Source organism: Sinocyclocheilus anshuiensis, unplaced genomic scaffold, assembly GCF_001515605.1.
Source record: "Sinocyclocheilus anshuiensis isolate Anshui unplaced genomic scaffold, SAMN03320099.WGS_v1.1 scaffold2038, whole genome shotgun sequence".
NCBI lineage: Eukaryota > Metazoa > Chordata > Actinopteri > Cypriniformes > Cyprinidae > Sinocyclocheilus > Sinocyclocheilus anshuiensis.
The window spans coordinates 364108-388879 of NW_015547765.1; the positions used below are offsets into that span (position 1 = coordinate 364108).

Sequence of the window (24772 nt, forward strand, 5' to 3'; positions counted from 1 at the left end):
CAGTTCTGACTTTATTTCTCAGAATTGTGAGTTTATATCTCACAATTCTGACTTTTTAACTCGCAATTGCGAGCTTATATCAAACAATTCTGAGAAAAAAAAGTCAGAATTGCGAGTTTGTATCACGCAATTATGAGAAAAAAGTCTGAATTGTGAGATAAAAAGTCGCAATTACCTTTTTAATTTTTTATTCAGTGGCGGAAACGGGCTTCCATACAATTGAAATTCATTGTATAAACTAAAAAATATTTTTTTTAATCTGTAAGTCATATAGATTTGGAGTACATGAGAATTGTAACTTTTTAGGTGAACTTACTGCTTATTTAAAGTTATGAACATGATGAAAAAACAACTGAAATAAGTTGTTTGATTTGATAAAAGGGAACTGATTTTAAATGCAGACTTGGCAAGTGCCTTGTGTAGCATGGCTTCAGTCCAGGAGGAATGCTATGAATCAAACTGACCCTTCTGAAAATCAGTGTGTTTGTAAATTATGTTTCAAGTGGAACAAGTGCCAGACGTCCGATAAAAACTGGACCGTATTCATGCACAAACTAAAAACGAACCGTATCTGACAGAACACAGCTTGGGGCAGGGCTTTGGATGGGGGCTGATCAGTCTGAGTCTGGAAATCATTCAACATCAGTGCCAGGAAAGAGCATGCATGATTATGCTTGTCAGTGGTGTCAAATGAGATATACCTTCCCCCTTTGCTTCCCCTCTATATATTTGCTATTTGCCCGCCCTCTGCGTTTCTGGATTTTTAAGGTACAACATCAAATCTTTGGATTCAAAAACACAGGAAAGGATAGTTGATTCTATGGATTCATTTTCTTTTTCATCCATGTGCAATCCGATAATTTAGTGATAATTTTATTTACTTTGCAAAGTGAATTGGACAACGTGACTTGGCTAAAAACCTATTATTACTCGAGTTATTGAATCCTTTAGGGGTAGGACATGTTTTTCTTTCTAAGTTGAAATGTAATATAAGATTTTGGCTTGTTGGCTTTTGTTTTCCCTTAAGAGAAAAACACTATTTTGTACACTATTGATGAACGTTGGAAGTATTTTTTCTTTGACATTGCATTAATTCGCTTAGTGCTAATGGGCCTTTAGTGAGCAATTAGAACATGAATAATCTCATTTAGTTATTTACAATTGGGCAATTGCATAGTATAACAAATAAAATAATTAATTATTTAAAATGATAAATAAATAAAACCACCAGATTTGACCAGCAAGATTTCCCTAAAAAAATATGTTTGTGTTTTCCATTGTCCCTTGACCACAGAGGTCAAACCATTGTCCAACCCTCCTCCACTGGAATGGTAAAACTCTTGTAACTGCAAAGCGGCTTTTTATGATACTTGTCAGATGTAAAACTATTAAATGTTGGGAATGGAAAAAATCAATTAAAGCATTTGTGGTGACAAGCTGGTGAGAACAGGTAAACCAATAACACCACTCTACCACAAGTGTCAAGCCTATCCATGACTCAGAACCTTGGCCCCAGTCTAAAGCTACATTGACATGGTTTAGGAATTGAAAAAGACACCTGAATGAATAGATGAAAAAACAAGACTTCGCCTGCCTGTTAATTACACTTAATCAAAGTGATACGGTACATTGTTGTAATGGTAGGGAACACCTAAAGTAGAGTTCATTTTCAAGTGCTTTTCACTGAGGAGTTTATTTTACAATGATCCCAGTGATTTAGTGGTTTGTATTTTTTTTCCCTTGTACAAATCCAGCAGCTTCCCTGACCACACATACTTCATCTTTTTTGTTTGCTTAACTGATTTCAAAAGATTAAGAAGAAGAGTTACTGAATTAGTCTGTCGGCTTTCCACGTCTATGCTTCAATGTAGGGTGATTTGAAAGGCGTCGCCATAGACAGTTCAGAAATGAAATTCTGTCATTATTTATTCACCTTTGTGTCTTTCCAGACCCGCATGCTGCTATTTTTTCATCGAACACAAAAAGTAATAGCATACAATAAGAATATTCATGCAGCTCTTTTTCAAGCAATGTTCAAAGTGACCATTGACATCCAAAAAGAACAGCTCCCCTCTGGTAAGCTGGTAACTCAAGAATCACTGCAACTGAATCAGTTGAGATGACCTCAAGAAGTGGATCAATGAATGAATAATTTTTTATCGAGTCTGGTCTTTTCAGTGCACTGGTTGTTCCAGTTCAAAAGTCAGACTGAGTTGTTTGTGAATGATCTAGTTCATCCAAAGAATGGTCTCCAAAGAATTTGTACACTGATCCAGTTTTTGCATTCAACTCATTGATTCAATGATCTGTTCACAGCAGTTCTTGAATTATCAGCTCACTAAAAGACTTGACTTTCTAATACAAAGCTGTGTGAGCATCTTTTATTGTGCTTTTAGGTGGTCAGTGGGAACTGTTACTGTTTGGAAAAGATTTGCATGAAGATTTTTCAAAATATCAAATATTTTTTCTCCGAAGACATCAAATGATTTTAGCTTGGTGAGTATATAATGACAGAATTTTCTGGGGTGAACTTGACAGATAGGGGCGATGAGCTTTACCTGCCACGCTTGCAATTACTTATAAAGTTAAATACACACATCACTTTCCAACAGCCCAGACCAACCAGTTTAAATCAGTTTAAGGAGGACATTTCGTGGCCTCTTTAACGCCGCGTAATCGTTAAACAGTTCTGATTGATGGGAAAAAGGTGGAAGTGGAAAAATCTCCACTCAGCCTGGTGGCTTATTGGATTTAGAATGGGCCTGAAACTGACTCGAGACATTTTCCATGCTGCAAATTATCCAATGAAATGGCAGTGAAAGACGACGCTGGTATAAAAGGAGGTAATTTATAATGAATTGCTTGGCGCATGATTGAAAAGATAATGATCAGATCACTTTAAATGTGTGTCTGTGTCAAATTCCCGAAACCGTACAAAGCCTCAAAGGCTCATAATTCCTCTAAATGTAATGCTGCGTAACTAGGGTGTAATATTGGAGGTCCATATGCTACTGTGCTTTGAGGGAAGTGACGAGGAGCTCAACTGTGAAAGCCATTGTCCTTGATTTACCTCAATGATGATTTTCATGGCACACACTTTTGCGCTCCTCAAAAGAGTGCTCCTCCATTCCCCTTTGGCCTCATAAATCAATAAACCCCATAAATTCACAAACCCCATCCAACACATGGGAAACATAAAGTCTTACTCTTTACTCTTTAAGTAATTAATCATTTATTCATTGCGGTGTTCTGAAAGTCACTCTTTTTGTGCAGTTCCTCTTTACTGCCATTGAATGTCAAACATAGAAACAGAGAACGTTTGAAGAGCTGCAGCACGGTTTCTTAAGCCAATTAAAAGTATTTCAAACACTATATTTTCCTTTTCACAGTAAGAAGACAGAATATGAAGGTTCGAATCAACGCCACTGGGGATACGATAGTTCTGAAGTTCGTTCGACCCAACCCTGATGTCAAACTTGAAGGCTACATCTTAGGCTATGGTTCCAGCATGTTCTCCAAGCAGTTCATTCAACTTCCAGAAAACGGGGAACCCTATGAGACCGAGATTGGTAAGTTCGAGTTTAACCACAGGCAGTTGTTATTTCGCTTAAGAGCCCGAAGGAAGCCCACAAAACAATCACTAAATAATTTTGTCTATTATTGTTTTGTGGGTTAGCACGGGAATGGGGGAGTAACCACAAACGCTGATTCCTTGACCCATCGAAACCACCGTCTTGATTTGCACACCTATGTTTGCGCCAACTCTTCCATTATTTGAAAACACAAACTGTAATTGAATCCCAAATGAATGCTATTTGTTAAAGGTTTGGTAACCACAGTATTTGTCATCACCAAAAAGACACACATCACGCTTGACAAGGTAAAAAGGTCGCATATTACTCCCAGCAACACTAACCACATTTATTTTTTGTAAAAAAAAAAATATTCTGTAAAATAACTTCCTGTTTTCCATTCATCATCACTCACTCAGGAGCTACAACCCCAAAGTTCACTCTAAGGAGGTTAAGGTCAGGTCATAGGTACCCTAAAGCTGTTTGTTTTCACAAAATGGGCCCATGCCAGGTGCTTCATTTTACTTCTGCAGGAATAACAGAGTGCAGTTGCTTGTGGATTAATCGGTACTACATTGTTTATTGGTCGATGTTAGAGATTATACAAATTTGGTGTCGGCTGATATTGTATAGTTAATTGTTCATGCCCATGTCTCTTATTTTTACATTTTATACTGTTTACTGGTATTCAAATAATAATAATATTTTAAAAACACTGTACAATGTAACTTTTAGCAAATCTCAAAATAAATGTCAATTTACATTATAATGCTGTGATGCCCAAGCTCACTTACATCTATTAAAACAGTGATTTTAGTTTTTAGTGTTTTATTTTAACTAAATTGGATAGAATTTTATCGGCTTATAGAAAATATACAGGCTATTTATCGGTTTATCGGCTATAACATGAAAATAATTATCAACTTTGCATAGAATTTTTATATTGACCATTTATCAGTGATCAGCCATAACATAAAAATAAGTATTTGTTTTATGTAGAATCGGGCACTTATCGGTTAACAGCTGTTATGACATGACAATAATTATCGGTTCATCGGTGTCAGAGTTTTAATAGCTAGAAAATGCAATTCTGGTCACTAGTGTTGACGGCAAATATCATTTAAGATTAAAGTGGACAAGGTCTCAACCTTCAAGTCAAGGCCTTTATAGTTCAGTTCAATGGAAAGCACAGATGCAAGCATAAAAATAATTACACATTGACGCTTACACGCTTATCCAGAAGCTTGCAAACAAAGCATTGTTTGTTCCAAAAGGAAGGGCCTCTGAGTTTTTGGCTTCTTTACCTACGCAATTCAATACAGGAAAACACAGTCACATCATTATTCAATATTGGCTGCAAGCTGAAGGATCATTTCACTTGAATTTATAGTGTGTGCTGAGATTTCAATATGATACACGTGCACAACAGATGGTCGAAAGGCGAAAGCAGTTATTGGTGTCTTCCCAACTGGACATGCCACACACACATACAATCATAAATGTCCAAATTATTGTGGACTTTGGTAATGACCCATTTTGTATCAGTCTAATGGGCTTTTTTGTCTAAATGAGTTTTCCCTACATATTCATAACTGTTAGAAAGGCATAAATAACAAACTTATCACCCCAACAAATCAATTTTTTGCAAATGTGCTGTTTAATTCTGTTACAGTGGAAACACGGATGTTTAGCAAACCTTTGTCATCACAGAGCTATAAACTGTGTGAAAAGCTTCACATTAAATAACTCAAGACATTTTACTAAACACAAGTCTACCAGAATTTTTCAGAATTGTGGGTCCGTGACAAATAAGTGTTCTTGATACAGAAAAGGCCATTAAAAAATCATGGCCAATTGGACAAACTTTTACACCATTTTAAACAAAATGTTAAATTTAATGACTCATGTGGTATAACAAACAAAACTTTTTCTCCCTATTTTTAGTGTTTAAATATCTTAAATATATTTTAAATATATTTGTCAAAGTAAATATATTTTTTTCAACCTAAACTAACCTTGCCATGTCATAAAACAGTGGTTCTCAATCTTGGTCATGGAGAACCCCACGTTTTTTGTTGTCTCTCTTTTCTAACAGACACATCTGAGGTATTGGAGTTTTTACTAATGAGCTGACGAAATGAATCTGGTGTGTAGAGAGACATCTAAAATATGCAGTGCTGGGGGTTCTCCAGGGCCAGGACTGGGAACCTCTGTCATAAAAGGTCAAATTATCTGATTTTATGAGACTTGTTGACATTGACGCACAGTCATGGGAGTCTTCAGGGGTCAACCTTTTGTTGACGTGTGTTGTAGCCTTTACATATATTTTCTTGTTTTTTGGTTATTTTCTTCATGTTCGTTGGAAGTTCATGAAAGGAACTTAAATTGAACCATGAAATTGCCCTTTTTTATGGGTTTGTTTGAACCCTTAAATAACTTGAGATGCTTGCTTTCACAGATGCTGAGCCCAAGTACCTGGTAGCTGTTCAGCCCATCCCAACCAATGATGTGAAGAAGCACTGCACAGGTAGCATGCAAAATAGAAAAAAAAAAAAAAAAGTATTAGCAATGGATTAAAAAATTTAAATAGTCCATGACGGTATATTTAGTGGAAAATATGCAACAGATGTGCTATTGAACCACTGGGAACCTTTGAAGACCTTCAGTTAGCATTAGCTTCTGGTAACATTGAATAAATCTGGGCTTGAAACAGGTAAAGTGAACCTGGACAAACCTCTTCACCTGGTGATCGATTCTGTCACACCGACATCTGTGCTTCTGTCCTGGGGAACCTACTTAAAGACACCCTATGAAGGAAACATCATGAACGACTGCTTGGAGGATGGGTGAGTTACACACAGAACATCTGGATTTTACTTTTTCTTCCACCAACATGTTCCATATGAGTGCCCTAAATCCCAGAGGAAGACTTAATTTACTTCACTTCATATTTAGGGACTATTTAACCTAAAAGAACATGGGGGAAAAAGATAATGAAATATCATGGTACCCTTTCTCCAGCATTTAGGGGTCCCGTCCTCAGAAGCATTACTGTGCAGTGCAGGTTTTTATTCAATGTTCTCACTGCACTGACAGGAGACTGGATTTATGTCGTGTAACCGAGAGACCCATTCAATGAGTGCAATGTTTTTCTACACAGAGGGAAAAAAAAGTGTGGGATATGGATCCCTGCCACTGCAGGTGTGGTGTGTGTCTACATGTTTAAATGCTTTTTGAGGACACAAACACTGTTGGGACGGAATGACATACTCTCAGCCTCCCGAACTCGCTCTGGTTTTCATATGCAGAAGTATATTCACTTTTTTTTATCTGTTAAGGGGAGACTTTTGGAAAGGCCATTGGAAATGTTGACCTGGACCAAAACAGTTGGAAGCTAAAGTCGAGTACCAATGCTCTTAATACACCAAACATAAGCCCCACTGTTTAAAGCCTGACCATAGCTATGGTGACAGAACTCCAGTTTGTTAAAAATGTGGGACCTCATCATAATTTGATGCCAAAGCTAGGGTGTAGAAATGACTCTTGAGCTGTTTGCCTACTGGATACTTGAATAATCGATGTGTCTTTGAACCAGGCATTACACCATTCGCTATAGAGAAAGAAACAGGAAGTGGATCTACCAGACCTGCCCCACATCTGATACCGTAATCGACAACCTCAAGCCCAACACACCCTACGAATTTGGCGTCCGATCCAACAAAGACGACCGTAGTGGAATGTGGAGCAAACCAGTGATCCACAACACCAACATGGGAGGTAATAGAGACCCCAAACATCGATTCAAAGTTATTTTGGCTGAGGAACTGAAAGATGATCATACCATTTTGTTTTCAGACAAAAACATGCAGATAACCTACAAGCAAACCCGACCCATTGTCAAGACTGTGGTATGTAGTGTTGTCTCATGTGAACTTGCTGTACTGTAGTATAGAGGACCCTCAACAGTTTAACAGGGAAAATCACATGCCATGCACAACTTTTAGTATTTCTCTGATGTTACCGTAATTTAATTCAAACCATGTTCACATTTTGAGACAAAAAGATCTCATTTAGACTATTTAGAACTTAATATGTAACAAGTAACCAACAGGTAAGGCCATTAAGAAACCAGTTTAAACAAGTCTGGGGTGCCTGTCTAAGATGGTTTAAGATGGTTTAGCTGGTCTCCCACCATGCTTTGCCAGAGTTGCCTTTCCGAGTTTCTTGTCCGCCATGGTCTGTTTTTGAACTGTCATGAAAACAAAGAAAATATGCCTGCGAGCAAACTCTTTCTCACATATTCTTAATCTCTTGAGTTAAGAATCCAGTTGTTGGCATATGTATGTGTGTAAAGGACTTTATTTTCTGAGTGGAGGCTGGAAATAATACATGCCTGTCAGGGCATTTCAGAAACACTTTAGACACGGTGGAGAGACTCTGATTACAGAGTTCTTTTACATGATATGAAGACTGAAAGCTGTTCTGTGTTCTTTCACTCTACCCTTCTTTTTTTTTTAAAGAGGGAAGGAAAAAAATGTGTGTAACCCTCTTTTTACAGGCTGGAACCCACAGCAGTCTGTTCCCACTTCAACCTGGTAAGACCATCAACTACTATTTTTTAAGAATTGCCCCAAACGTAATAAAGAAAACAAGAGAATTCTGTAATTTACTCACACTCATGTCATTTCAAACCCGCATGACTTACTTCCTTCTGTAAATCAAAAATAATTTTGGACAAATCACACTGTTCTCTTCCATTCAGTTAAAGCATATGGTGACAAAGGGCTGTCAAACTTTAAAAATGACAACTAAAAAAAAATGTATTAAGACAAGTAGTTCTTGGCATTTGAAGAGCTTAGGTAGCTTTGTGTGAGGAGTTTAATGAAATGTAAAGGTGTCATTTCTGTGCTTCTAATGACCACAGTCTGCCATTGGTAGAACAAACAAATATCTCACTCCCAAACTTACACAATTGGTTGAGGCAGTGTTGCTATGCTAGGCTGGTCGGAATCGTCAAATAAACAAAGAAATGTTTTGATAGCAGAACAGTGTTTACACTTTGGGAAACTGAACCTATAAATGACTTATAATTGTCTCTAGATATTAAGATAAAAAGGTTAAGCTATTTTTAGGTACCTTTAGGGTGCTTTTGTCATTTTTAAATCATGACAGCCTTTTTTTGTAGCTTGGCAAATCCTGGTCACTGTATGCTGCATGGTTACTTGTTTAAGTAAGTAAGAGTAAATCATCACAGTTTGATGATTTTTGGGTGAATGTTTTTTACTTTAATCTGTGTTTCGGTCCATGTGTAAAATGAGTCAAAGTCATTTTTTCTGTGGAGATCTGTTTGAAAGCATTTTATGTTGGTTTCTTCCTTCGCCATCTCCTTTCTAGCTGTGGTATTCCACAACATAAGCCAGCCAGGACTTCCCAAAAACACAGGCGTTAATGGAGGTCCCAAGACATCTTTTGGTAATTTTCCCTCTTACTCTCTCTGCACTCTTCTTTCATACAGGATTTGGATTTATTCCAGTCATTCGTTTTAAACTGGCATTTGAAGTCACAGTATAAAGACATTCAATACTTTCTCCCTCTCAAGAGCCTTGTTGGGGATGCCTGCTCACTTTTTCTCTCTCATTTTTTTTCCCCATTTACGAAAACATTGCATTATTTCCCACAGCGCCACCAATGGGCCAGCAAGGAACTGTGGCTGCTCCAAGAGCCAATGAGCCAAAATGGCCTCAGCTTCCACTGGGTAACCGAGAGACGTTTTGTTTTAAATCACTCTGCTTATGAGCAGTCAGTTGGTAATCGCTTTGCTGGGTGTGGGTGGGGATTAAAGACATCCGCTGTTATGATTGGCTGCATGCTGGCATGCCTTGTAAGAACATTGAGTTAGAAAGTCCCAATCCTGCCGTGATGAGGATTCCTGACCAGTCGCCTCCACAGTGAGGAGGAAGTGTGAGTGTAAGTTTTCCCAGGGTGCTGCACAGCGAAAGCCCTTCTGTGGTCACGCATGGTCACGCATTGGCGCAGTCTCTGTAGGCCTGCTCACGCTCCACCCTTCAGCACCAGTCAGACTCTCTGTGTCCACCAATCAGCTCTTTCCCTGTCACGCTCATCTCTGCCCATTCAGTCCCCTATCATTTCATCACCTGTCAATCACATCATAATTGTTATAAATGTTTGGTTTCCTCAGTCCCCCATCTGTTTTATTACTGTGGCCATAAACGGCACTCTATGTCTTTATTTCTGTCTTTCTTTCTCTTTGTCCCTCGGTGTCACTGTAAATCCTGTCAGTCATTATTCGAGTCAGATTCTGTAGAAATACATTTTTTCATAGTTTCACAGTCTAACCTCATCTTGTATTTCATCTTCTGAGCTTCAAAACCATCTCTTTTCCTGATCTCATCAACCCTTTCATTCAGAATTTTTGCATTTTGATCTGCTGGCCTTTGTTCAGTCTGCATGAAGTCACTGCATGCAGAGAAAGAATCAGTCCCATGTTAGTTCTAACAGGGAAAGGCAGAATTCTGGGAGTCCCACCTCCTTTCCTGTCTTCCTCTGTCTCTGAACTCTGGATAAGATAACAGTACAACACTCTGTGTTTTTCCACTTGGAGCCAAACTGATTATGAGACCAAAGTCATTAGGTTCATTCTCAACCCCCCAACTGTCAACAAAACTGTCAAAACAAATACTCAACGTCGGTAACAGGCACTCAAGCATCCATACCATCAAGAGTCAATGGGATGGAACTGAGTAACTTTTACAGATGTGTTTAATATCATTGCAATGCAAACAACTACCAAACATTCTTAACACTCTTAAAAATAAAGATTATTGGCATTGATGGTTCCATGTATAACCTTTAAGATCCATGGAACCTTTCCATTCCACAAAATATTTTTATAATGTCCTTCACACTAAGAAAAACATGGTTCTTTTAAGAACTGTTCACTGAAGGGGTCTTGGGAGAACCTTCCATGACATCACTGCAACCCCCAACCCCTGGATCCTTTATTTTTTAGGAGTGTACAGTCCACCCTGTTAGAAAACTTGCTCCAATCATGGCCTCAATAATCAGCCCTGCTGGAAAATCCAGATAAAGCCAGTTTAAGGTGGTCCAAACTGCTGGTACAAGCTAGATGGATAATCAGTTGACCTACCACCTGGTTGGACCTCTGGTTGACCTGTTTTGAGCTGCTAGACCACTTTAGCTAAGCTGGTGTTCCATCTTCAACTGGTTGACCACCTTGAGGTGTAAGGACTTGGTTTTTCCAGCATGGAGAGCTCATCTGCTCCTTTCTCTTAAACAGATTCAGACAGCCATGTTAGAAATGACTCCTCTCAGCTGGTGGAGATCCTTCCCATCCTTCCCCAACTCCTATCCACTAAACCCTCCCATCTTTCAGTCACCCCTACCCCCTATTCCTTACCCAGCACTACCCGGACACCCCCACATGGACACTCTCAAACCAGTGCACCTAGTGCCACTCAGATGCCACATAGTTCCTCTGGTAATTCCTACGTTTCCTTCTTGTTATTTTTTTTTAAGTTCTTTAAAAAATTATATTTTCAGGATCTGATGGTTGACAGGCAATGAGAAAATAACATATTGCTTCAGCGAGTAACTATTTACCACGCAGATACTTGGGTATTTTATTTTGGCGCTTGCCGTTCAACCTTTGGCTATGCGTTCTACCACCGCAAACTTAGACTAAACACCAGAATATCAGACTTCAAAGCTTTATTCAATTCATTCTCCACTTTTTGAGGAGGGTTTGGAGAAAAGTGATACGCAGGAAATTAATGGATCTTCAAACCGCGTTTCAATCAAACAAAGTAATTCGGTAACTTCAGCCACAAACAGACATTATTTCACACTCCGGCTCAATGGATTACAGGAAGAGCTGTCTGTAGTCTATGTGAGAGAGACCGCCAGTAAAAACAGCAAGAACCGGTGACATCAGTTCACATAATCCTCTCATTTATTTGCTCTGTCAGGCAAGCTATCGCAACTGTCCCATCGGTGTATATCATGTCTGTGTTATTGTCTGAAATCACAGCTTTCCTGTATCCTCCCCTACACCATGTTTTGTCTTCACAGGAATGCACTGCTGCACTTTACTGCAATCATCAGCACATCAGATTTAGTCTTACTCCAGTCAGAACAAACATTATTTATTGTTAAATTCATCCAAGTTTTACTATAAACAGTAGCTTTTCTGTTTCAAACCTTGGAAGCTGCCTACGTATACAGTATTTTTTAGGCATCATAGGTGTTCCAAAATGTACAACATGATTATCGCATGCATCCAATGTGGGAAAGCCAATCCCATGATGCATTGCTATGTAAGTTCAGTAATAAAATCCATTCAAGGCGACAAAAAAGCATGAAAGTTATAGTTATATAATTATAAATTATAATTATAGATGTAATTCTTCCAGTACCAAAAAGTATAAATAAAAATTTGATTATAACTGAGCTAACATATGCAACCTTATACGATATGTCCAAGTGTTGTAAATGCTTGAAAATGTTGCACTGTTAGCTTAGCAACATGCTAACTCAAAACTATTGAAATTGTAACTGTAAGCCAAGCCTCTTGTGCACTTTGCATGAGGAGCATTAAATTGAGTTGCTACCTAGAGAAAGTTTTTCAAATCAGTCACTTAAGAGGGTGATTTCAGTTAGGATGCTGCCTATGTAGGCACTTGTTCATTAAAATGAGCTCTTACTCTACTTGTACTTTTAGTTTTCATCAGTCCACAGATGGCAAATCTTTTTAACACATAGCAGCCCTCACATAATTGTACAGTACCTGCCTCAACATGCAGTACTTCCCAGAGTTGAAAAGGCATAACCAAAGCTGCTGTTGTTGTTTTTTTTTTAATATAGGTAAGAGCATCCGGAGAGACTCCATCTCTTCTCTTCCATCCAAACCCCTCGATTCAGTCTTAACAGTGACCACCAGGAACCAGACGGCACTGGGCAGATACCCTTTCTCTCTCTCTATGAGACCTTCTTCCCCCAGGCTTGTTGACTCCTCCAGAAGATATGGGGGTAAAAGTCATTACTCTTACCCCTCTTACCCAAGTCTTTTTCTTTCTTTTACTCTTTTTCTTTTCTGCTTTTCTTTTTTATTATTAGTTTTATTTATTTATTGGATAACTTGCCTCCTTCCTCCTGCACAAGTATTTTTGTCTTATTTTCAGCAAAAAAGACAATTTGATTAAAAATTCAATTCAATTAATATCATAATTAGGTTTGTTTTCAGGGGATATTTCTGAAATTTTAAACCTCACTAAATTTGGTTAAAATACTGTATGAAATCCAAGGTTATTTAAAATATATTATGCATATTATGAATTTTTTTCCCATTAAGTATTTACTTTTTTTTTGTTGTTTTTTTACTGCAAATCAACAAAAATTACTTTAGAAAACAATTTTCCCCTTTTCTCCCCTGTCAGCTATTTATTCTTTCTTGTCAGCTAAGTTATTTTGGTTGCAGTTCTCTTGGGGCAGTTTTTCTACAAGAGCCAAATTTTCTCCTTTGCAACATGTGGTTTGTGTGCAAACCGGCCATCATACTCTGTCACACCTGACAGTTTTACTGTCAGTGAAGTATGTGCGATTTAGCCCAATGGGCACTCAGACCGCCAACATTTGCACTAATCTGATCTTGAAAGGCTTCTCTTCCCCTCAGGTAGTTGAGCGGCAGCCTATAACTCTTTATGTAAAACCTCAGTTGTCTTCAGCTGCTGTGCACCTCAGCAAAACAACAATATGATGCTACCTTAGTCTTCCTTTTCTCCATAACACCCACTCTTTTCCCCTTCAACAGTTAACGGTGAGCACCATAAGAGACTTTCTCTCCCCAAACCAGCCATATGGTCCAGAACAAGAATGGGTAAACAGAGTCAACTCGTCCTCTGTGTGTGTTAGCCATCATTAACCTGCAGAAAGTCTGTTTGTGACGCAGCCCATGTGCCCATGTTGGTGTCCTTCCCATCCATAATCTCCTGTAAACTTGTGTCTGTCCATCCATCCGTCCATTCATTCACCATTCAACCCATTTGCTCGCAAATCTGCCATGTTGTCTTTGACGTTTGTTGTCGTTTTGCAAGCTTCTGCAGATCCCATGCTGCCGCGAGCTTTTGTGGTGTAATTGTCAAAGCTTTTCCCCAGATTGGTTTCTTTAATTTCTAAACCATCATGGTGCTGTAGGACATTTATTTTCAAGAGAAAAACATGTCTTTTGAAGGACACAGAAACCCACGGCAATGTCCTAAACTGTCTCGTAACATTCTGTGGCTCTTTTATTTGTGCATTTCAGCAATAATGTTTGAAACTTCTGCAGAGGACTGTAGCTGCTTCTGGTTAAAGTTCATTGTGTGCATGACAACTTGCATGCTTTATTGTAGTCACGAGCTTCCATGTGGTATGAGGTATTTTTCAGTCTGCCATATTGTTTATCTGTGTAGCAGAAACAAAAACAGGCAGATTATAAAAGATTACAAAATTGTGGTATTTATCCATGAAATATAAATTTTCATTACTGTTATTTTCAACAAAGTTAACATGGCAAAATATGTTGGAGGGCAGCTTACCAATAATTGCTTTAGCATTACGAATGGAGTTTAACTAACAGCAATTCCACAACAGAATTTGTTTAGTGCTCAAAAAATTATATATATATATATATATATAAACAGCACAAAAACAGCCACAAAATATGTGCTGAACACAATCTGCACATCAATCTGCATATCAGTTTTGATTAGTCTTGATTTTGGAGAACACAGCAGACTTCTGCAATCTGGTGTACTTTGTAAAGTGGCTCTCTAAATTTATAATGGGGCGTTTAATTACATTACACATCTGGATATTTGTCTGGTTTTACCACCATTCCCTATTATTTGATAATTTGATGAACTGCTGCTGCCATGATCAGTAGAAAAGCTAAAAAACAATCACAGACAAAATAAGGTCTGGCACAGTTGATTGGCACATCTTATTACTTACAGCTTGTGCAAAAACAGTGGAATACAACAAAATTAGCACAAATTGTTGGCATGAATTCTCTTCTACTGACCAAAAGTTCTAAGGAGATCATGGCTGATTGGTGGATTTCATTGAAGAGAGGACCTATGGCAGATTTGTTTGACAGTGACTGCCTGAAATCATCTAACCACAGCAGTTTTAGATCACCCAAAACATCGGGCATCACCACCAAAAATCTCAGCTAGCTCTCTGGAAATGACTTTCCCTCTGCAAAAGTATGACATCTGTTGGTCCTTAGTTTTATTTTCAGCAAAGTATGTTTTTTTCGCCACCCAGCTTTGCAGTTTTTACTCGTACCACACAGGGTTTAGGGAGCTGAGCTCCTTCTGATTGCCCTGTGATGAACTGAGGGTTTCACAACTGGTGCCTCGGATGTAAATTGAATCAGTTTTCCTGGGAAGAGTCCACATGCTCTAGCCTGTTTGCTTTTGGCTGGACTGCATTATGGCTTGAGAACTGACGGCTTGAAAGGCAGTTGAAGTGCCAATGTTTAGACTTCAGCCATGCAATCAGAAAGAAAACAGGGATTTGTATTTTATTTGCCGTTAACTTCACAAGTGAGATTGACCTCTCAATTTGCTACTCTCATTTAGCAAAGCATCCAAATGGCAGGTTCTTAAAAGTAAACAAGCATTATGCTCAATTTTATTATTTAGAGTATTAGATACTCCAATTTCCATAGAATAGGAGAAAGATTTGAAAAGCCGTATTTTCATTTTAGGAGATTTTATGTTTGACCACATTGTGTTTCAGAATGAGGGCATTTCATCTTATGTTCCATATTTTGAATTCATATATTTTGAGTTAACAACTTTCTGCTGTTGGAGTTTGGTATATTATATGATTGTTAGATATTTGACTCTATAACAGAAATGGTTCCTTGAAAACAGGTGTTTTCAAGGGACACATTTTGGGTGTTTCACTAAAATGTGAAAGTCGTTCAACCAAATTGAGGGTGGTAGTGATGTATTCCACTGTTTTTCATAAAATCATAAGTTAAGAGAACATGATGAAGACGAGTGAATATTATGAGAATGTGTGGTGATTAGAGGGAAGGGCTACTTTTGACCTGATCTAGAGCTTTTGGTGCCATTTTCATCGTACCGTGTGCTTGTTAGTTCATAGTGGAAACAGATGAAGGAAATGGGAGAGTACGATATCTGAATTTGGCAGGATTTTACTTCATGACTTTTGCTTCCATCATTACAGGTTCTCCAGCTGCACGCCTTCCTAATCCAGCAAAAAAGCCCAATCTTGTTAGCAAACCTGGAGGAATAGGTGGGTAAAATGTCAATTAAACTTAAAAGACAAAATACTTTAGTCTAGCTGATGGAACCCCATAATCTGCTAAATTAAAACCACACAAATGTGAATCAAAAATGTGTTTTGACATTATTTTCTGCCATTTAACACCAAACGGCTTGGTAAGATGCTATGTTTAAAACATTGTGTATTCACTTGTTTATGTAAAAAGCAGACAAGATAACAGGCCTGAGTCAAGACAAAGCTTCCATCTTGAAACACAAGCTGCCACCTGTTACAGCAAAACCATCCAAACCAAAGACAACATCTTCTCCTACAGTGACAGGTTTGTCTTCATGGGATGTTTTATACTATCATCTTCAATGTTCTGCTGAAGGTTAAACATCTTTTGAGTACATGGTGTATAAATATAGTTGACACTGTTAATGTTTGGTGTCCTAGCACCCCAATTTGAGACATGGGAGAACTCTTCAGTATTCAGCTCTGTTCCTGCTTCTAAAGTTGATGCCATGGGCAAAGAACGCTACATTGGTAATGAGACTTTCTTAACTACTGTAGCCATGCATGCCAAATTCTCTCAATGATACAAATGTGAATTTCAGAGCCAAAGCAAAGAAGAATCTGAATTTAAACACAAATGTGTTGTTGTCCAGCTCCACATGTGGTCTACAAGACAGATAAGAAGCCAGACGAACCCTGCTCCATCACCACCTCTCTGAGTTACTTCCCTGAGGAGGAGGCTGGAGAGCAAAATGTCACCAACCCTCCAAGAACACCCCCATCCAACCTTACTGTTGTAACCGTGGAAGGATGCCCCTCCTTCATTATTCTTGATTGGGAGAACACAGATAATGAGACGACAGGTAGGATTAAGGGATGGATCGTCAAAGAAAAAGCATGGTCTAATGTCTATTGGTTTATACCCATTTGTATCTAAGGAATATAATGTGTAATATATTGTGGTGTTAAAATTCATTTAAACCTTGCCTTTGATGAATCAAAGCTGAGGTTTAGGGTATGACTCAAACACTAACCCTTGACTTTAATTAAACACTAACCTAACATTCTTTGATCAGTCAAAACTTTGATTGGTCAACTTTGATCAGTCAATACTAACCCTCAACTTTGATCAATCCCTAATCCATTTCCTTTTCATTTGTCTTTTTTCGCAGAATATGAGGTTATCTCAACTACTAAAGGTCCTGATGGTGAACAGGTTTCCATTCTGACCACCAACCAGACTCATACAGCTGTGGAGAACCTCAAACCAGAGAGCAGGTACAGTCTCAATGCAGAACTCCAACCTCTCTATTTAAGGCACCCTGCTGAATTTGATAGATGTATTTTAGTTGATGTGGGTGTCGAATACCAGGGGTGTTAGGACTTACATGCATCCTGAGGTCTGGACAAGGTGTTGGACGTGTGCTCTGTGGTCTGGCTGTAGGGGAGCCGCCACGCTTGCTAGCTTTTTAATGAGGCTGAATATAGGCTCAAGATCTGGTGACACAATATAAACCAGTGCTTGCTATGGACTGCATCTCGAGGCATGTGGGCCTTGGTAATGTCTCTACATCACAGATGGAAGATCCATTAAAAGGGGGCCACAGACTTTGAGTCTTCAGACTCTGCAGAATAAATATATCAAGTGTCAGGGCTCAGAAGACAGGAAATAAGAACCTCATTTTGCTTGGAATTTGACAACAACCCACCAGGTTTTCAATACAGAAATCCTTTTTTAATCATTTTAAATTAAGCAGACTGCCTGCTGTGTCAGGCGTATAACATTAGATGTGAAATGGAATATATCTAATGGTTTTATGTGGATCAAAGCAGAAACGTAATGCTCCATCACCTGTCTTTGTCTTACCTTACAGTTATGAATTCAAGGTGAAGCCCAAGAATGAACTCGGTGAAGGGCCGCCCAGCGAACCAGTGACCTTCAACACAGAGTCTGGTAATGCATTTTCTTTTCTTTTTTCTTTTAGAATTACTTCTTAGAAATTATTATTATTTTTTATATATATATATATATTAAGAAAACTTCTTTACTGCAAAACATTAGTCCCCCAAATCAAAGTTATATGGTGCGATGCACTGTACATTGTTCAAGGTGTAAGGCTATTTTTTTTCCTTGATGGTTGCATTTTGGAATCATTCAGTTTTTACATTTCTTAAAATGGTATAAAAGCTTTTTAAACAAATCCATGACTACAAAAAGTACATTTTTTGGCACATTAGTTTAAACTAGAAAATAATTTAATCTTGAACTTATCTTGTCATAAGCATACTTAAAAAATATATGCCATTTTAATGTGGAAGAGATGTCCTGGAGCTATCAGAATGTTTGTTTATTTCAGCCATAGTTTAACCATGAGTCATTCTCATATCCCAACTAAATCCCAGTATTAACATAAAATATGTGTTTAAAGTCATACATTAGGCATAAAATGCAAATATCCCCTGGGAAAGCACTGCAAATTGCTTTGCCATGGGTTTGCATGCTGTCTGTGCAAGTCAGCCAATATTTGTGGCCTCTCCTTTATCTCTTAGAGATATATGTAATGAGTTGTTTGTCGTTAACATAATGACTCCAGCATGTCCCTGTACTGTTGTAACGTTTGGCCCTATAACTGCCTGTAGATGAACCCCTGGAGTGCTGTCACACAGCCAACCTTTCCCTGTCTTACAAGCTCACTAACAACATATCATAAAAAAGGAATAAATAAAGAGCCATATCATCTACATGTTTTATGGGAGGGGGCTTTAGTTTAAAACCTTGTCTGGCCTGCATAAAGAAAGACACTAGCAACAGAATGGAAAGCAGGGCAAAGGCAACTAGGAAGCAAAGAGAGTCCATATGTGCGATGACGGGAAAGAAATAGAGGAAAACTGAATGATGAGATTTTACCACCAAAGCCCCTGAGGCTCAGTCTCTCCCCTATAGCTTTGGCAGATCCAGCAGGTTAGTTCATGCCAGCTGATCTCTCTTCATAAGGGAGATTCAAAATCCGCTGGAAAAGCACAGTATTTTCTGCTTGTTGGAATTTATTGTACTTTTTTTTTTTGCTTAAGGCACTCTGCCCACCCATGGATAGCCAATGCAGAGTTGGCCGATTTGTGTCAGTAACTTTCCTACAGTCTACAGATCATTTTGATTGTCTCTACGACCAGGTGGCTCTAAAACAAAACCATCATTTCTGATTTCTCCTCATTCTCATCCTGTTTTCTCTTGTAGCGGATCCACGGGTAAGCGAGAACGTCTCAGGTACGTGTTTCTTCTTTGCACCCTATTTCTCTCAGGTGACAAATTCCTATCTGTTGAATAAATGGATAATGTAACGAGCAGTCCTAGCAGAGGAAAGTAAGAAAAAGAATGGGTAAAGGAGCTGTGGAGACTTCCTATGAGTTCACTTCTTCCATACCAAGTTTTCAGCCAGACAAAACATTTACCCAAGAGTGGCAAATGGATATGACCATCCTCCTCCATCCTTGCTCTCAAATAAGGGCCTCGGTACTTTATTGCACTCAATGAGCTGCAAGAATGGGCCAGTTTGATATCCATCTCCCTCGATTTCTTCCTGTGTATTGTCTATTCCAGCCGAAATTGACAGAGTAATGGAACAATGGATATAGAGGGCAAAGTTAGCCAATAGTAAGACAAGCTTATGACAGGTGCCAATGGAAACAGAGACTAATGGAGCAGACCCTCAGCTCTTAATGTCCAGCATGCCTTTGCGAACACGTGTATAAACAAAAATGGGGTCTGTACTCCAGTAATCTTTTCAGACGACCACTGAAAGAAACTATGTTTTGCACAATCTGTGCCAGAACATAATATCTGGCCTTGTCAGTTCATAAAATAACATCTTGGGGTTTCTCGGCATGCCGTTCAGGTAAAGATGCCATTTGGACCCAGTTCCCCTTCAAAACTGACTCCTATTCCGAATGCAACGGGAAGCAGTATGTCAAGAGGACGTGGTACCGCAAATTTGTTGGCATCCAACTCTGCAACTCCCTCCGATACAAGATCTACCTGAGCGACTCCCTCAACGGTCAGTCTTTGGAAAACTGATCCATACCTTGGGTTCATGTTGTGCTAGAATAGATTACAAATTGGCAGCTCTTTTCTTCTTTGTCCCTTTAGGTAAATTCTACAATATTGGAGACCAGACGGGTCATGGTGAAGACCACTGCCAGTTTGTGGACTCATTCCTGGATGGAAGAACGGGCACTCAGCTTCCTGCAGACCAGCTACCTAACAGGCCAGGTATTTAAACTACAAGAAACCACAAATATGATGTTACTGTGCTTTTAGTTACGAAATTCAAATACAAGAAATTATATTATGTACTCACCTTTTTGGCATTCCAAACCTAGCATGAGAACCAGTTTACAAAACAATTCCAACTGATTAATTCTTAAGCCGCTTCTGAACTCAGCAAACCATGATCCATTTGCAGAAGTTAAGAGCTCACGAGAGAGGAAGATCATTATCCGGTTATTCACACAAATCTTATTGTATGATAGATATGTCATATAAACCACTTTCATTAAATGTTTGCCTTTGCATCCTTTTTGAAGCTTAAAATCTCCAGTTCCCATGTGGACTAATTGCATGGAAAAATGCAACCTGCCCATTTTTCAAAACTGTGTTGAAAGGAGTGAGTAAACGATTCTAATGCTTTTCTTGATGATTTTCAGGCTTCTACAGAGCAATGAGACAAGAGCCAGTCCACTTCGGCCAGATAGGTGGAAACTCCCATATCACCTACGTCGCATGGTACGAATGCGGTACGCCAATCCCAGGGAAGTGGTAGGACCAGAGCAAGTGTCCGCAAGGAACCCTAAAGAGTAACTCTCATTGGTTGGGGTTGGTGCCTGCTAAAGTCACTTGACAGGCTTTTTTACTGTTTTCCCCCCCACCAATGATGGTGAGTTCAGTCACTCCTCAGCCTACGTCACCAAAGTTCATACCATGTATAATAGTGTACAGGATCAAAGAGTCAGGGAATACTTTTGAGTGCATTTGTGACATGTAATAGCAAAACAGTGCCTCATCTTGTTATTTATCATACAGTAACTAGAACAAAGTAATAATAATTAAAAAAAATAGTTCATTATGAGAAAAACACTTCAGATACATTGAAGTGATGAACATAACATAAAAAAAGAAAGGTAAAAATACTTGTTTAAATATTGGGAAGCTGGCTCCCTGAAACTATTTTGATATTTTGTGTAATATTATTTATCAAAGTTTGTGGTTTCTTCACTGACTTTCTTCCAGTGAGAAAGGGCCAGGCTTTTATTAAGCGCTTTAAAGACTACCACCAGAGGCAGCTGTATTAGTTTAGGTCTCTGATATGTCAGATGATATGTATAGCTGGGACTCTTCGTTACATTGCTTTTACGAACACATTGTACTGGCTCAACAAGTCAGGTTACCCACACTAGAATAGACACAATGGACTCAAGACGACGACACGTCTATGTTTACAACGGGTTGGGATGAACATAATCATTGTCTTTACATGCGCACACACATCTACATACATGAAACATGCAAACTAACATTCATTTAGATGCTTTGTACCATGGCTATAGTCTTCCAATGTAAGTCCTGGTATGTTTGATGGTTCTAGATTGTAAGGACAACCTTACACTTGCAATTTGCACAGCACAAATATATTTATATGTATATGGAGAGAGTATTTTTTCAGGAAACCTTTGAGAAAATTAAAAATCCTTCCCCTCAAGCTTGTGAAACATGATACAAGTTTAAATAAAAAACAAAACACTTTTGTTGAGTGTTAACCCACTGAATACTTTCAAGGAGTCTTGAAGATCGTAATACTTCAAGGAGAGCTTATCTGGGTCCCATATTTTGTACAGTTTTGTCCCTGCCAAGCCCTTGGCAGAGTTTCTCTGGCTTATCCGTATTTTCATGGAATTTGTTTGTAAGATGAAACTGTTGTTTGTTGTTGTTCTGGATTTGTTTTCTTCTGTATGTATTTTACAATAATAAAAACCAGAAGTTTTGTTTCTTTTTTAATCCTCTGTGTCCTGTCTTTGTCGTAGCACCATTTTTTAAATGGATTTCTAGAGAATACAATGAAACGCAGTTTCTCAGGTGGGTCTGTTAACACTTGGAACTCTGGGAATTTGACCACCATTAAACTCCACTCAACTTGCCTCATCTCACCAGCTCAAATTATAAAAATAAACATCAATACATGCTTTACTGCATTACTATACTTTTCCAGAGCTAGAAAAAGAGAAGAGTTTGCCCTGCCAAACCCAATACAGGGACATTCTCCGAAAACCACAAAGCTAGAGGGAAAGAAAGACTATAAAATTCAAAATGCCTCTCGGTGACTTTATTAGGTTTCCAACCAAAAGAAAGAAGGGGAGAGCATATAAGAGAGATAGAAATATATAAATGTTAGTTTGGGTTGACGACAGAATTAAAGACCGATATACTGTGTCCAAATAAGCACAAATGGCAAAACTATCTGTTTGGTCATAGTTTTCCAGAACTTTACATAAAAACGTTGCTGTTATGCAACCTAACGTTGTAGCCAATTGAATGACATATGTATGGCTATAGAGCTTGTTGGGAAATGGGTCTAAAGTCCAGACTGGGATTTTAAGGACATGAGATTTTACAGGAAGACAAAGATGGAATGACTTTAAATGGGGTGTCGAGGTTCTGAACGGCTTCGACTTCAAATTTTGATAAGATTTACCTAGACTTTACAGCTCACTTTAATCTTCTCACAGCTGTGTTCAAAGTAGCCACTGCATGGTCCGTGCCTGGCGTGTCAGCAATAACGCAGCCAGGAAGAATTAAGCTTCCTGCGACAAGTCCAGTGTCCAATTTAGGTCCCAACACGTGCTGGGAGGACCCCGGGAACGTTCACAAATACACTTCGGTTTGTTATTACAGGGGCTTTGGGTTTACTGACGAGACTTTGGTTGCAAATTTGGGCTTTAGTTTATGTGTGTGCAATGGGTTCACTCAATGCAAGCCTGAGGGTTGCTAAAGTACTAAGACCTGGCAGGAAAATGCTCGGTTTTGGGTTGTTTTAAGAGGAGCTGTACATACAGGATTCATTCTTGTGTGCAAAGTACAGTGGAGCAAAATACTTTTTTTCACACAAATTTCAACTTTTTTAATGTATATTTATATTTAAGTAATATTTATGGGCTTTTTTGGGACAGGACAGGAGAGAGATGACAGGAAAGCATTGGTTGGAGAGAGGGGAATGGGATCGGCAAAGGACCTCAAGATGGGAATCGAACTTGAGTCGCTGCGACTGCAACTGCGCTGAATGTTGATGCACTAGCCACAAGGCTATCATCGCCACCTTTTTTTAAGATTTATTTTTGGCGTTTTTTGCCTTTATTGCAATAGTGAACAGGAAAGCGGGAGGGACAATAAGGTATCGAGTCTTACTGAAGTAACTGGGATTAATTTTGATTGGGTTTTAAAACCCTAAACTGTGCTTACAAACCAAAGGGTTTTTTGGCGATTTAAGATTAATGGGAAGAGGAATGAATGTGCTGACTTTCAATCCGAACCAAAATAAACCCCACAAAGCATATGAAAACGTGCTGTGGTCATTTTCATGGCTCATTGGAGTACTGCTGAATTGTTCTCTTTTTATGTGTATGTGCACATGAGTGTCCTTGTCACTAATGGTGCTTTTCCACTGCGTGGTACGACTCGGCTCTGCTCGGCACGGCTCAGTACGGCACGGTTCGGCTCGGCACGGTTTGAGTGACGCAGGTAGTGACGATTCTCTCCAGCCAATCAGTGATCAGCAGAGTTTTCACGTCACGTTTTGGTAACGGTACGGTTCACTTGGGACCCCAACCGAGGTGGTACTAAAAAAAAGTACCAGGTACCAGGTACTGTACCCAGTGGAAAACCCCCAAAAAGTGAACCGTACCGAGCCGTACTGTGCCGTACCATGCAGTGGAAAAGTGCCATAACTGTCCTCAATCAGCTGTGGTGAGATGGATATATATGTAGTTTTAACCACAGACACACATGCACATAGACACAATAACCAACTCAGCATATTTTCAATGTTATTTAGAAACAGTCACATCTACTTTCAAGGACTAACAGAACTTACTAACTAGCCAAACATTGACCCTTTTACACTGACTCCCAGACTTAACGGAAAGCCAGCCAATTGGATTGAAGCATTCAATATGTAGCACATGGTCTATGAACAGCAGGATAGATGAGCACTGAAAAGATTCAGTCTATAACACAGAACTATCCTTCACTAGTTTTGTTATTTAGCCCATCCTGTTTTGAAAAATAAAAGTATCTCAGCCCCAAATTCAAAAATGATCATTTCATTAGAGCAACACTCTTTGCCATTACTCATAAATTCAAACTATACAGTATTATATATCCTTAAATAATAATAATGAATGAATGAATAATAATAATAATAGTTGTTATTGTTATTATTATTATTGTATTATAATTGTATTATTATATATTATATAACAGTACAGCTACATTGTTATTTTAAAATACTAAAAATATTAAAAATACTAAAATCCACTATTACTACAATTTACTATTAACATTTACCCTCAAATTAAAGCTCAGAGTGTGCACTTTAAGCTAGGGCGGTGTTTTGACACAAATTTCTCGATTCGATTCGATTCTCATTCACAAGCTTGCGATTCGATTCAATATCGATTATTTGGGATATATATCAGGTACAGTACATACCAAATTTTCTCAAGGAAAAAATATCTCTCAACTAATGCTGTAAAATGCTGAGTCAGTTGGTACTAGCTACATTACTATAATATTGAAGGTTAAAATTGACTGATTTGTTAAAATT

The 24772-nt window shown here is 38.6% G+C and overlaps 1 protein-coding gene across 6 annotated transcripts in view; it reads left to right on the forward strand.

Annotated features, from left to right (window-relative positions):
* abi3bpb (ABI family, member 3 (NESH) binding protein b) overlaps positions 1–21454 on the forward strand; it is a 24367-nt gene extending 2913 nt beyond the window's left edge. Inside the window, exons 2-22 of one of the 6 annotated variants that reach the window (XM_016507488.1) lie at positions 3390–3569; positions 6031–6099; positions 6286–6418; positions 7168–7349; positions 7428–7480; positions 8131–8167; positions 8967–9044; positions 9253–9327; positions 10891–11091; positions 12474–12638; positions 13420–13485; positions 15849–15917; positions 16114–16227; positions 16344–16433; positions 16556–16765; positions 17075–17180; positions 17777–17856; positions 19138–19167; positions 19796–19954; positions 20047–20169; positions 20604–21454. In XM_016507488.1, coding sequence (XP_016362974.1) covers positions 3390–3569; positions 6031–6099; positions 6286–6418; positions 7168–7349; positions 7428–7480; positions 8131–8167; positions 8967–9044; positions 9253–9327; positions 10891–11091; positions 12474–12638; positions 13420–13485; positions 15849–15917; positions 16114–16227; positions 16344–16433; positions 16556–16765; positions 17075–17180; positions 17777–17856; positions 19138–19167; positions 19796–19954; positions 20047–20169; positions 20604–20719 — 2336 coding nt within the window. In that variant the 3' untranslated portion in view covers positions 20720–21454. The remainder of the gene's footprint in view (positions 1–3389; positions 3570–6030; positions 6100–6285; positions 6419–7167; positions 7350–7427; positions 7481–8130; positions 8168–8966; positions 9045–9252; positions 9328–10890; positions 11092–12473; positions 12639–13419; positions 13486–15848; positions 15918–16113; positions 16228–16343; positions 16434–16555; positions 16766–17074; positions 17181–17776; positions 17857–19137; positions 19168–19795; positions 19955–20046; positions 20170–20603) is intronic. The other 5 variants (XM_016507489.1, XM_016507490.1, XM_016507491.1 and 2 more) reach the window with 5 other exon arrangements.
* The last annotated feature ends 3318 nt before the right edge of the window (positions 21455–24772 follow it).